Source organism: Rana temporaria, chromosome 11 (assembly GCF_905171775.1).
Source record: "Rana temporaria chromosome 11, aRanTem1.1, whole genome shotgun sequence".
NCBI lineage: Eukaryota > Metazoa > Chordata > Amphibia > Anura > Ranidae > Rana > Rana temporaria.
The window spans coordinates 40522422-40536963 of record NC_053499.1 but is presented as its reverse complement, the minus strand read 5'-3'; the positions used below and the strand labels follow the sequence as shown (position 1 = coordinate 40536963).

General features: G+C 43.0%; 1 protein-coding gene across 5 annotated transcripts in view; it reads left to right on the top strand.

The window, feature by feature from the left end:
- The window catches only part of LOC120917244 (protein phosphatase 1 regulatory subunit 12A-like), a 39045-nt gene extending 29340 nt beyond the window's left edge, over positions 1–9705 (top strand). For 4 of the 5 annotated variants that reach the window (XM_040328395.1, XM_040328393.1, XM_040328394.1 and 1 more), the window contains 5 exons: positions 44–131; positions 3148–3252; positions 5933–5983; positions 6069–6119; positions 7059–9705. In XM_040328395.1, the coding sequence (XP_040184329.1) occupies positions 44–131; positions 3148–3252; positions 5933–5983; positions 6069–6119; positions 7059–7145 (382 nt within the window). In that variant the 3' untranslated portion in view covers positions 7146–9705. Of the gene's footprint in view, positions 1–43; positions 132–3147; positions 3253–5932; positions 5984–6068; positions 6120–7058 lie in introns of those variants that run through there. The other variant, XM_040328396.1, reaches the window with a different exon arrangement.
- The last annotated feature ends 4837 nt before the right edge of the window (positions 9706–14542 follow it).

The window sequence follows — 14542 nt, the reverse complement described above, 5'->3', positions numbered from 1 at the left end:
GCCAACACAAGGGATATGCACATTCTGCCTTTTTATCTTTCAGAACGGACGCGGTTTCCAACGCACACTCGGCAAGCCGCATAGAAGCAGCAATTGCAGCTGAACATCGGGACACTAAGGACTTCAAAAAAGTATGTTCAGAGCAAAAGTTCAAATAGTGCTATACACTGCTTTTTTTTGGGGTGGGGGGGGGGAGGGGTGCAGTTCCGGCACCTCCAACACTAAATCTATTATGGCAAGGTGTGCCCGGAGGGTCTATTGACACTGACTCCTGGGGGGCTTTATTGTCGCTGGTGGGGATCTATTGTTGGCTGGGGGAGTCGATTTTTGCTGGAAGGGATCTACTGTTAGGGAGAAGTCTATTGTTACCGGCTGCTGGGAGATCTGTTGTTGCTAGGTGTTTTTTTTTTTTTTTTTTTTATGCGGTGGTCAATTGTTGCTGGGGGGGGGGGGGGGGGGAGAGGTCTGTTGTTACTGGAAGAGTCTATTGTTGCTTGGGTGGGGGTCTATCAAATTTTCATACAAATTACCTAGTAGCACAAAATGATACTTGGTTCTGTATTCTCTAAAAGGGGTGGTACTGGGAGGTGGGTAGAGGATGGAGCCAAGAGACAGTGCTCAGAGGTGAGTAGGGGGCAGATGCGAAGGGTGACTCAGAAGGGCGGGGAGTTCCTGCACCTATTATCTGAGAAAAAAAGCCCAGATGCTATATAATAAACTATATCCATCCCCAACCGAACAAACCTTTTCAAGGAGAGACTAGGCAAGCACAGATTGATAGCCTTATCATGCCACGCTGATGCTGTGCGATGCTTTTAGATGAAAAGTCAATATAGACCACACCTACACCATTTCACAATGCTGTGTCCGACCTTTTCAACTAATAACAACGTGTACTTTGTTGCATGTGGTGGGAGAATGCTCTGTATTGTATCTGAAAGTACTGGGTTTCTTGGGCTCTGGGGTTTCCCTGTAGCAGCTGTTTAAGTGGTTGTAAACCTCAGACGTGAAATATGAACCAAGCATATCCCACTATAGTTTGTACTAGGGTTGTCCCGATACCACTTTTTTAGGACTGAGTACAAGTACCGATACTTTTTTTTATGTACTCGCCAATACCGATACTTTTTTTAAATGTGTCCCCAAATGCAGCCATGTCCCCCCACATATTGCAGCCATGTCCCCCACATATTGCAGCCATGTCCCCCACATATTGCAGCCATGTCCCCCACATAATGCAGCCATGTCCCCCACATAATGCAGCCATGTCCCCCACATAATGCAGCCATGTCCCCCACATAATGCAGCCATGTCCCCCACATAATGCAGCCATGTCCCCCACATAATGCAGCCATGTCCTCCACATAATGCAGCCATGTCCCCCACATTCCAGCCATGTCCCCCACATAATGCAGCCATGTCCCCCACATAATTCAGCCATGTCCCCCCCCCACATTCCAGCCACGTTGTCCCCCACATTCCAGCCACGTTGTCCCCCACATTCCAGCCACGTTGTCCCCCACATTCCAGCCACGTTGTCCCCCATACCTTGATGCTGCCGTTAAGTATTCTATTCTAGTATCGGGGGTATTTGAGGGAGTATGAGTACTCCCACAAATACTCGGTATCGGTCCCGATACCGATACTGGTATCGGTATCGGGACAACCCTAGTTTGTACTTGTCTCAATTAAGAGCACTAAGTATAATTTATGTCTGCTGCTTCCTTCCTCTGCTATTGGTATGAATCGCTTCTGGCAAGTTTTCTTGACACCAAGAGAAAAATGGTGACAGAGGGACCTCTAGCTGTTTAACAGCCTCAGCTCTATTCCTGTTTGCTGTGTTGAGGGGGGGGGGGGTGTATTCCTTTCCTCCAATCAGGTTTTTAGAGCTCTCCTTCAGCTTTCCGCTCCCTTTTTTCTGAACTCTCAGAAAAGCTTTAAAATTCAGCACTTTTAATGGCTGTAGGGCAGAAAGGGCTGCAGATATGTATAACTTATGTAGGAGGATTTGTTTCATCTCTGTCTAAAAATCAGCAGCTGGAGGTGCCTATACTCCCCTTAAAAAGCTTGAAGAGAGGGATTGCTTTAAAAATCAACTCCAGACCACTGGATTAAAAAAAAGGCAACACGGCAACTGTAATAAAGTCAGGTTGTAAAGGCAGAAGTTTTTTTTTAGCTTTTGTGTGCATCAGCCCCCCTAATGCTTACCTGAGACCCATCTCAATCCAGCGATGTTGTACAATAGTCTTGGTTGTCCGGGACTCTCCCTCCTCATTGGCTGAGACAGCAGCGGGCGCCATTGGCTCCTGCTGCTGTCAGTGAAAGTGAGTGAGCCAATTGGGAGAGGGCTACGTGGCCAAATGGGGGACACACAGCCTCGGCTCGAGTACCCCATAGCAAGCTGCTTGCTGTGGGGACACTCGGCAGGAGGGAGGGGCCAGGAGCTCCAGCCAAGGACCCGAGAAAAGGAGGATCTGGGCTGCTCTGTGCAAAACCATTGCACAGAGCAGGCAAGTATGACATGTTTGTTATTTTTAGGGGGGAAAAAACGAGCCTTTAGTATCACTTTAACTTTATCTAATTGTTTTCCCTAAAAACCACCAAAATATGAGCAGGATTTGCAGACTCTTGTCATGTGTATGTGCTGTGCAAATGTCCTCTTTTAGCTCCAGTGGTTGTGGATATGGCTACAGTAAACTTGGGAGATGATATGAAAGTTTCTTGTCTTTTAAGTCATTCTGAAGATAAAAATATATATACACTCAAAGGAATTTATTTAGCTGGACATCCAAAAGAAGAGTGTTAAGATGCAAACCTGTGCAGGCTGTGTCCCTAGAGCCCATATACATTCAACACTTGTGACCAGGGCTGTGGAGTCGGTAGATACATTTTTTCGACTCCTAAATGTTCTGACAATCTAAATTTAGTAGGAGTCGGTGCATTGTTTGCTGACTCCGACTCCAGGTACCCAAAATTTCCTCCGACTCCACAGCCCTGCTTGTGACTACAGTGTACCTTAAATGACATGCTACTCCTGTTATTTGAAAAGTTTCCCCAAATGTAAGCCTCCTCACAGCTGCCTGGCCAGGCTTGCACATGGATGTCATTACAGAGTCATTTCATTGTTTTATTTTTTTTGTGTTTTAGCTGTATGAAGATTTAATGAGAGACAATGGACGTCTTCGCTCACAGCTGCTAAACACCCAGAACCTGGTGAATGACACGAAAGCAGAATTGGAAAGAGCCACACAGGTAAGAGAATGGCAGTCAGTACAGGAGGCTCGGTGCTGAATCAATACAAAGTCTGGTGTTTGCATTGCATGTGGCCACATGAATATATTTAGGTTCAAATGCAATGATAATCTCTAGATAAGTATAAGAATAAACTTTATTTGAAGCGTAAAAGAATTTTGTTATTTTACTTGAGTCATAATGCAGTCAATATTTTACTTCAGTGGTTAAATAATTTTTCGCACAAAGGTTTGTAATCCCTAGCTTGGCATGGGCTCAAAGTTCTAAGTTCTCGGATGTGCCCCTTCTCCAGGAGCACAGAGACGTCTTTCTTTGGTTCTACAACTAGGAGACAGGAAAGAAATACTTTGTGCAAACTCTGATTAGGGTGACTTGTACCTTACATGGGGTTTCCTTGCTCCCAGGAGCTGTACATAGCTGAGGACTCTCTCCCTGCATGCTTGTGATAACGCTGGGCCAAGCACAAGCTGTGCTGCATTGAAGGAGAGGGAGTGAGTCGCATGCTTCTTTATAGCTGGAAATATTTGGTGTTCTTTCCTCCATCTGAGCAGTGTGGCAGGGGATGAAGGAAAGGTGCTTGTGTAGTACTGGGCAGGGGGCATTTAGGTGAACCAGTTTCGCCTTTTCCTGCGTAGGCAAAATACAGGTTTGCTTTATATTGGAACTCCCAGAAACGTCTAACTAAACCATTGGTATGTTAATTGCAAGATAGGCTAAACATGATTACAAGTGTTTTGGCAGTAAAAGAAAGAAAGTTACCGCTCCAGGTGGATTGTGTTAGGATGATCAGTGTCCTCTCATGAGATCAAGGGTGCTGGCAATGCACAAGGCAACAAATGGAAAAAGAAAAAAGAGTATTTTGGCAGATAACAGTTTTTTTTTTTACTCTCCAGTTTTACTACCTACGCCACTAAAAATGTCTAGACTGATATTGGCCCCTGTTCACACTGGTTCGGCTTGTAATGCGATTTGACAGATCAAAGTCGCATGACAATTTGCACCCTTTTTATGCCTATGGGACTGTTCAAATCGTTGCGTCTCCAACTTGCACCGACTTTTAAAAAGGTACCTGCGCTATTTTTGGCAACTTGCGTTGACATCTGTGCATGAAGTCGCACAGATGTTGGCAAGCCACGCATAAAATCATGCTGAAGTAGAGAGATTTCAAAGCCGCATTCAATGTAAATCAGGGCTTACTGGTGTGAAAGTGTTACTAAACCTCCTTTTTTTTAAAATAATAAACATATTCTACTTGCCTGCACTGTGCAGTGGCTTTGCACAGAGCAGCCCACATGCTCCTCTTTATAGCTCCCTCTTCGGCACCACTTGTCCCTCCCTCCGGTTGCGTGCCCCCACAGCAAGCCGATTGCTTTGGGGGCTCCTGAGCCAAGCCCTTGCTGGCCCCCTCTCTTCTTCTTGGCTCATTGATTTTGACAGCAGCGGGAGCCAACGGCACTTTGCTGCTGTCTCAGCCAATGGGAGGGGGGGGGGGAAGAGAGTCTCCGGATAGCGGAGTCTCTTGTGCAACATTGCTGGATCGAGATGGGGCTCAGGTAAGTATTAGGAGGGCTAAGGGGAACTGCTGCACAAAGGACTTTATAACAGTTTCTATGTTACCTTTTTTTAATCCAGTGGTCTGGAGTTGCTTTTGCTGCTGCACACAGAAGGCGTTTTATTTAATGCATAGAATGTATTGAGATAAAAAAAACTTCTGCCATTACAAACACTTGAAAAATTGCTCCCCCACACCTACTTTCTGATTGTATGATCCAATTTGCTCTTATAAAGAAAAAAAAGGGAATAACTATAAAATCGCCAAACATTTCTTTAATAGAAAAAAAAACAAAACGCTCCCTGCTGTATATTTGGTATGCTCAGATTCCTACATTGACTGTTCCTCCCTCCAATCCATTGTTTAGATTGATGTCAGTGCGCCACCTAATATTCACATATACAGTATCACACACAAAAGTGAGTACACCCCTCACATTTTTGTAAATATTTGGCCTAGGCTATAGGAAGATTGCCAAGACCCTGAAATTGAGCTGCAGCACGGTGGCCAAGACCATACAGCGGTATAACAGGACAGGTTCCACTCAGAATAGTAGAGTGTGTTAGAAAATCTATAGGAGCGTGCATAATCGAATTTTAATGTATATAGCTACTTTAAAAAATAACCAATCTCCCGGAAGCTGTGCCCTTAGGAGGCAGGTAATTGGAAAATAACCAGTCACTAGTATTGCCAGTGGTCTCCCTACAGCTGATCTTTCCCAATTACTGACTTTCCATGTCTTGTTCTGCACTGTCACTTGGTGGCCTCCATATTGGTAGAGGCAGGACTTTGCATTCTCATATAAGAGCCTCCAGTAAGAACAGTGAGCTTACAGTAGATCTCCAAAGACAAGTAGTAAGATATTAACACTGCAGAAACATTATACAGCTACGAGGCTCTGGACACGGGGTGCCGAGGCACATTTGCATATCAGGATGTTCACTGCTATTTTTGTAGGAGGAATTCCAGAATTTATTTTTTTCAGTCAGTTTATCATCATCTATAAATGCTTCCTTGTAACATTGCAGTCGGGACTTTGAATTCAGTTTCACTTAGACTTTTCCTTTTACAATCAAATGTGATTTTTAAATTATGAAAAACTAACCTTCAGCATTCCTATTCTTTCAGAGGCAGGAAAGATGTGTTGACAGATCATTTCTTATTGATACAGAGAAAAAGGTAAACCATTGTATACTTGGTGGCACTTCTTATGGTTTATGCATAAAGATCAATATTACATTTCATGATTTTTTTCATGTTTTAGGAAAAGATGATCCTGGAACGCAGAGTATCTGAGCTACAAGAAGAGCTGAAGGTAATTTTTTTTTTTTTTTTTTTTGACATTTAAAAACTGCTTTAATTTTTTTAGGCGTTGATTAAAATAAACAGTGATCTTGGACACGTTAGAACAGGGGTCTCAAACTGGAGGCCCTCTAGCTGTTTTGCAAAACTAGAAGTCCCATCATGCCTGTGGGAGTCATGCTTGTAACTGTCAGCCTTGCAATGCCTTATGGGACTTGAAGTTTTGCAACAGCTGGAGGGCCATTAGTTTATGACCCCGAGTTAGAGGGAGGAGCAAAACTAGGTTATGTGCTGACGTTAGGGGTCCTCTTTTCTTTTACTCTAAAGGTGACCCCTTTAGAGTAAAATCAAGCAAGCAAGATCAGCTGTACACACGGGCAAGCAAGATCAGCTGTACACATGGGCAGAATGCCGGGAAATATTTTCCGTAAAAAAAAAAAAAAACCCAGCCGACATTCTGCCCATGTGTATGTCAGTCTTTCCGACAGAAGCCGGCCAATTGGCGTGTTTCTGTTCGGGCATGCTGGAAAACCAGCAGCTAACCGAATCCGATCAGTGCACTGATTAGAGTGTTCTGGCAGAGGCCGCTCCCCTGTCAGAATACAATGGCACAGCAGGGGAGATCACTGTACTAACCATGCAAGGTTAGTCCAGTGCTCTCTGACTGGAGCTGATCTGTTTTTTTGTTGTACGAAAAAAAAAAAAAAACTATAGTGTGTACCCGGCTTTACACTGTTTTAGGTGACTGGGGCTGGGAACAGTTACCAATGGATACCTGAAGGCTACACTAGGTTAATTATGTCTGTTGATGTACAATTCCTTAATGAAATTAAGTTCACAGGAGAACTGTGATTTGTGCCTCCATTTGTTAATACTTTGCATACATATTTCATAAAGAATGCAGTCTAAACACCATTCCTCTTCATTAACTTGGCATTCCTTCTCCCCGAAGGTTCTTGGAGACCTGAAGGCTGATAACCAGCGCTTGAAAGATGAGAATGGAGCTCTAATTCGAGTCATCAGCAAGCTTTCTAAATAGCACACTTGTCATAGGACTGGTCCCTGTTTCCTGCTCTCCTGGGTTTCACAGTACTGGGACAGACCAGGTGGGCAAACATAGATTTCTACAGGTAGCCGGGATATCGAGGATATTCAAACGTCCCCCTCCTGTCTGTCACATCACCACTTTTCCACACAGCCACCCCTGAGGACTGTCTGGAATTTATCACATCAGAGCACACTTTACCTTCCGGGAACATTGTGGATAACGCAAAGAACAGCCAAGCTCATCTGGGAAGAAAGGCATTATATCTGCAAAAATGACATGGCTTTTTGGGCATGTTTCACAAAGCAGAGTGAACGTTCAGAACTGATCACTGCTGTTAAAATTCTAGTTCTAATGCCCCTCTGTATAAATACCATCAGCTGCCATCATACAGTGGTTGGAAGATGTAGGACATCAAGAAAACAAATAAGTCATGTGATCTCTTATCAGCTGTTACTTTTAGTGGGGCACGTGGTCTCATTAACTGTCGCTTAGGACTAGAAAGGTGAAATTTTTCTCAAAATGAAACCAATAAGATTGGTTTAACTCGTTTGCCTTACACAGACATCTTGTAGTTTCATCTACAGATCTTGGATGGCATTTGATTCTATACAGCGCTCTTGGCTGGAGATTAACAAAGTACAGGCGTTATCAAGAGTATATATCAGATTTCGTTGGACAAAGGAAAGATCTGCAATGTCTTTGATTTGAAATATGCCCATGTTGTAAAGTGTTCTATAGAAATTTTCAAAGTCGTTGGAGAACCATCTTTAGGCACTGGAAATTCCAGTTTCAAAAACGCTGCAGTGCTTGCATGCAAAGACAACTGCACAAATGTTAGCCATCTTATCACCGATGACCACCCCCTTGGTTTGTGGAGTACTGTGGAATTGTGGAAGAAGGATGTAGACTTTGGGGAGGCCAAAGTTGGAATGCTTCAGAGTGATGGGGACCACCGATGTGAAGGGTTGGCTGCTGTATTATGTCCTGACCACTGTGTTCTATCCCCTGTGTACACAGCGAGATGGGATGGAGCACAGATACCATGAGTGGGGGAGCACCTTTTGACCAGCCAGATTCGGCATTGTGGAAAGAGCACAAATTTTGTATGACCTTGTTTTCTTTTGGTTTGAATTTACCCCAATACTGTTTTTTTTTTTTTTTTTTTCCTTTTGATGTCACGTTGTGGAGCAAAGTTGTCGGGTATGGGTAGGTAACACAGTATGTTCTGTTTCTTGAGCACATTTTGCAACACTAGACTATGATGTATTTTTTTTATTTTTTCCCCCCATTTTTGTGAGGTTTTGTGCTCATCAGGGAGAGAAAATTTTATTTATTTTAATTAATATATATATTTTTAATAGGGTAGCCATGTTAACTCTACTCTGAAAGTGTAAATGTTAGATCCGTCCCTGAGAGCATAGCAGCACTGTTGGTGTACGTGTTCATTTTATGAAGTTGTGTTTTTTTTTTCTTTTTTGCTTAAAGTGTACCTGTTGTTAATATGTACTACACAGAAAGCCATCTACTGGGCTAGACTATGGATGCATAACGGGCAATCAGGTGTGCAACACATTTTCCTTTGAGACCTCTAATGCTACCATGCTCCTCGCACCAGATGTTGGCGCACATGCACACATCTTTTTATTCCGTTTTTGTCAAGCTTTATTTTTTTCTTATGAAATGAAATCAAATAGAATATAAAAAGGCATCCTGTTTTTCCATAAGAGCCTTTGCTCCCCGTCTCAGTGACTATGCCGCACATTGATGGGCATTTAGGAATGTTGGGGGTGGGAGGGAGCAGGCAGGCTTAGACACAATCTAAACATGTTGAAGTTTTTTTCCAGTTAAGAATGGCCCAGCATTGAATGTAGAGGGGGGGGACGGGGGACGCAATGAAAATGGCTGCAGCACTTGTATCTGCTACGAGCTTTAGTCACTTTAAAGCTGAAGCATGCCAGCCTTTTTATGTGTTAATTTGTAAGTCAATAGAAAGACAGTTGCCATTTTATTGTTTTTGCAAAATATTACATACTAAAACCAAAGCCATTTTAATATGTTTTTTAAATAAATTTTAGTACTTTTTATTTTTGTTACTGCTCAAAAAAACAAAAGTAGCGAAAGCTGATTAAATCAGAAGGAGCGTGCAAATATTGCTAAAAGTAAATAACAGATTAAAAATTGCAGGAATAAACATGCAATAAAACAGCAGATTTTTTTCCCCATTTCATTGTGACTTGCATACCCTTTATCGGCCTTCTCCTCCTTTGGTAATCCTCTTGCTGTAGAGTTGCATATACTACAGTATTTGTGTTATTACATCTCTGATATTAAAAATAATCACAGCTACAAGGATATGGAGAAGTCACACTGCTGGGTGAAGTAGATGGTAAAAAATCTAGGGTGAACGGTGGGGTATGGAAATGCTTTTGTAATTTTTTTTTCTTAATCTAAATGTTGGTTTAGCCCTCTAAATGACTCTCTAAAGTATGTGCATGGCATGTGCACTTTATTCAAATTGTATGTAACAAGCAAGAATAAAGGCTCTCTCATACAGGCCTATAAGTACTTCATAAGAAGCTGCTCGTTACGCTTCGATGGTACTTCGTTAAGCCTGGATTAACCACCTCAGTGCTAAATGGTTGCCAAGTGCACATAATTTGGGTTGGCACTGCAACTCTGATTTGCCAAAATTTTACAGAATTGTGTTGCAGTGCTATGTTTTCCATTGAATTTAGAAGTACCAGTTAAACTGAGAAAAACCAAGGATGTTACCTGAGCTCCTCGGACTCCTCCACCCATGAGTTGCTCAGGGGAGCTGATTGAGTGCCGAGCAATCAAGAGAAAAGAGTAGAAAATACATTTATCCATTGATTCTAAGACTCGGTCAATCAGGACTGTACTCTGCTCAGATCAGTGTATTTCTGCAGTGGATAGGGCCAGGAATTTCTGATCAGCCACAGACTGTAAGGGCCGTGTAGGGGTGCAACGGATCCTCATTGATCTGTGATCCGTACGGATCAACACATTCGGGTCTGAGCACACGTGATCCGCGGGCCTCCCGGTCCGGCATTGGCCATAGGAAAGGCCGCAACTTCGGCCTAGCTCCCAGAGCGGCGGCCATCTTGGTCCACCCAGCGGCGCCCGCTGTCTCGTCCCATCGTCGCCACCATCTTGCTATACCCCACACTCCTGCACAGTAATGATAGAGTGAGAAGGGGGCAAGAGGACATCTTGTTACACCCACCGGAGTTTTAGATTTCACAGTTATTTTTAACACAAAACGGAGCTTATGTGCTTAAATACAGTATTTGTAAATCGGTGTTCTGTCAATTTAGCAACCATGTAAGATCAGCAGATTTGTTGCTGCTCTTAAAATGTATCTAAACAGTCCGTCGGATTTACAAATACTGTATTTATTACAGTAAGCCCTAAGCCTGTTCAGATTAATGATATCCTGACACTGTTCACAGCTGTCCAGGTGTAATTTCACATGGCGCTATTACCTGCCATTAGTGACAGATGTGCACCCCTAATAGTAGACCGTTCATGGCTAGTGGTGCTCATGTTTCTTTAACCCACAGGTAATGGTTCTAAGTGCTTCTACATTTAAACAGCTCCAGACAGTGTCCTTGATTTGCAGATGCCTCCTGTCAGCGACTGCTTGCGTACCCCTGGCTGTACTCGCCAGCGGGTATGCAAGCAGTTACTGACAAGGAATCCTGATATACTGATCTGAGTGCTGTATAGCACTTATTTGCATGAGCTGATAACAGGTAAAATTGGAGGTATATGTGAGCTTATCTGTGCATTTTTGGGCATGCTGGCACTTGACCGAGTTCTAAATTTTAAAGCTGCATCCATTACATTGTAATTTTATGTTGGGAAGAGCCCTTATGCTTGCAAGTTTACATTTTCAACAGATAAGTCCAAACTTCAAAACTCTCAGTGCAAAAACATGTAGAATGGGGCCTGAGCTTAGGAGGCTAGTTAAATTTTTTTTTTAAGGAATAGTAACATGCTTTGAAAGGTACACACTCCATAAACTTCACATAAATGATCGTTAAAAACATAACACAAGTTGCCATTTTTTTTTACATTTCTGATCAATAGTAGAGGATTCGTTTTCCTGAATTTTTCAGAGTTAAACATATATGTTTTGTTTGCCATGATAAATATATTCCGAAACACATCAGCCGACTTAGAAGTACATTTTTAGATCACTAAACCTCAGCCTCTATCCAACTTAAAATCATTTTCAATTTGTTCAAGCTTTATTAATGCTTACGTTGACCTATTCAGATGCCTTTTGAAGGAAAACTGTCATGACTGCCATTGCTGACTTCTTTGGAAAATGTTACTTGCCCGGTTGCCTTGTTGACCCCTTTTTTCAAATGAATCGAGTAACGGACCTGAATTAACCATGAGCATAAGGTAGCTTTTTTCAAACTTTTTAATATGGGGAAACCCTTGAAGTCATTTTCAAGTCTCAGGGAACCCCTCCTGAAACATGAGTATTGAGTAAGGGCCCTTTCACACGTACGGACCGTATGTCCGCATTTTCATCCGTCCGTTTGCGGATGAAAACGGGACATACATGGGTCCCTATGTGATTACGGGTGTCAGCGGATGAACATCTGCTGACACCTGTAATTTGTCCGCCTCCGCAAAGATCCGCATTTGCAGACGGAAGAAATCCTATTTTTCTTCTGTCTGCCAGATCGGATGAACACGGACATACGGTCCGTGTTCGTCCGATCCCCCATAGGGTAGAGCGGAGGAAACACAGGGCGGTCCCTGCACAGTGTGCGGGGACCGCCCTGTCAGCTGCCAGCTCAGCGGGGATTTTACGGAGGATCCCCGCTGAGCAAAGCGGACACACGGAGCCGATCATTACTGATCCGCTCCGTGTGAAAAGGGCCCTTAGTTGTAGATAAAAGAATGGGACATACCTAGTGTATTCGACACCGGAAGCAAATAATTTAACACTCACCCCAGTGAAAATTGTATTGCCCTCTTTGGTTTTGGTGGTCTGCTGAAAAGCGCTTTCTTACATTTGGTGATCACTGTAGCAGTCCCATACGTTGATGGCCAGTGGGAGACAGAGCCACTTATATTAATGATCAGTGGGGAAGGATCCCCTTACATTATTGATGTGTGGGAACACCACCTTTCCCCACTTTTACAGACAAATAATTGAAGTAGGCGGTTACTGAATAACAGAAATTGCGTTTGCTCAAGTAACCCCTAGAAACCTCTGGAGGAACCTGGTTTAGAAAGGTTGGTATAGGACCCCACTGGCTGCTACTTGCCTTTTTTTAATGTGCATATTTGTCATGGGTCAGTTCTTAGAAGTCCTAAAGCCAGGGCTAGGCATAACAGCCAGGCAACTAGCTTTTTCAAAAGTTGGTCAGCAACTGTAGCCCTCCTTATGTCTGGTTCAATTAGTGGCAACTGTGTTTTTTAGATTTTATTTGTGTATTGTAATGCCAAAACTTGCAACCAAAGTGCCATAAGCCATTCCTGTGTTTAGGATTCCAGATACTGGGGGGCATTAATCAAATTCACTGGATATGTGCTTTCATTTTAAGCAACCAAGTGCAGTCTAGCTCTCGTCTTTCTAGTACTGTTTAGAAGATATCCATTCAATTCTGAAAAACGCTGTCTACAACTTCTAGGCTTATTCTGCCAGGAAAATAAAGTGGCCCATCGCGTCCCATTTAAAAGTGTTTTTCTCAGTATAATGACCCCCGATTGGTACTCTTTGCGCTGCTTTATGGTATAGGTTTGTGGCTGATTAGGGGGCACCGCCACATGATGTTCCAATCACCAGAATCCCAACCTAGGGAATTTCAACTATTTCCTGCAGTCTGCTCAAGTTCCCCTTAGTTATCCATGGATTTGAAGACCTAAACCCTGGAGCTTCAAACTTGGTTTGGTGATTGCACCTTTTAAAGTGGTCAGACATGCCAATAATTATATATAATCTAGTGTATGGCAGTCAGTCAATCAATACCATCAGGAGGCTGCTTTACAAGAAATCCACCAGGATGGAAAAGTTGAAACCATAGAGTTGATTCCAAAGGTATTAATGGGTCGGTAGAGCATAAAAGAAACCAAACCAGCCAAGAATATATTAAGATCGTATGTAGATGACTCCACTTGATGATCTTTCTCTAAGATTGAGAAAGAGCATAGAGGCTTTTGATTATTACCACTTGATTATACGAGGATCCAGTCGGGAGGAACAGGTTTAAGTGTATCTGAGCTCAATAATAAATATATATATATATTGCATTTTGCCAGTCCTTAGAATTAATGGCTTTATTGATTTTTCTTGTTTTGGCAATTATGGAAAATTCCTGTTGATCTTGCTAGAATTGCAGTGTCATTCCCACTTCCTGTGGGCTTAAATGACAGCAAACCAGGGTTACCTTTTTTTGTGTAAATAACTAATCCCAACACCCCTATGGTAATGGAGATGCACAAATGCATGTTTAAACCCTGGTTCACATGCCAAATCGTCGGCAATAGCGTCCGAATCGGTACAACCGCGCATTTGTGGCACCGCACCGATTCCCAAATATTTTCTGTACTACTTTTGACGATTTTGGTGTGCGATTTCCATTGACATCTGTGCAGAAACCCGCACAGATGTCTCTGAAATTACCCCCGAAGTTGGGACTTACATGCGGGAATTAAATCACGCGAGTTCAGCTGAACTCTCACAATTTCAATCCTGCAGTCTATGTGAACCTAGGCTGAAGTTAAGCCTGTTTGACAACCACAGCTCCCTCCATAGATACAGTGGAGGAGTGGGCAAAGCCACCCTGGGACGGAAAGTGTTATTTGCAAGATTACCAGGGGAAGAAAAATGAAACTGTGGCCACTGTATCCAAGTACTGGTAAGATGCAGTGTATATACCATTTTTGTTTCTTAGGTTTACAAATGCCAAGCTAAATTTTATCCAAATTCTTACTTAAAATTTTCCTTCCATACCCTGCAAATGAGTAGTATATTAGTGGATTCCTGCAGCTGCAATTCACACTTATGATTGGGGTAATCATTGGATTCCTGCAGCTGGAATCACAGGTGATTGTGAACACATGCAGGCGGGAAGCCCGTACAGAGCAATGACAGGCTGGTAGACGTTGTGGCTGTTTGCATGTGTTCGCACATCTAGCAGTTACCTATGGTTAGGAGCAGATGATCAGTCCTGAATGCAGTCTGTCTGCCTCAAGGGCTGATTATCTTTCCCTATCCACAGGTAACTGCTGGATGTGCGACTATATGCAAACAGCGGTGGACATTTGTGGCTCCTGTGAGCCTGTCATTGCTTTTTACAGTCTACCTAGTCGCTGCTTTTTGCAACCACCCATGATTCCAGTCT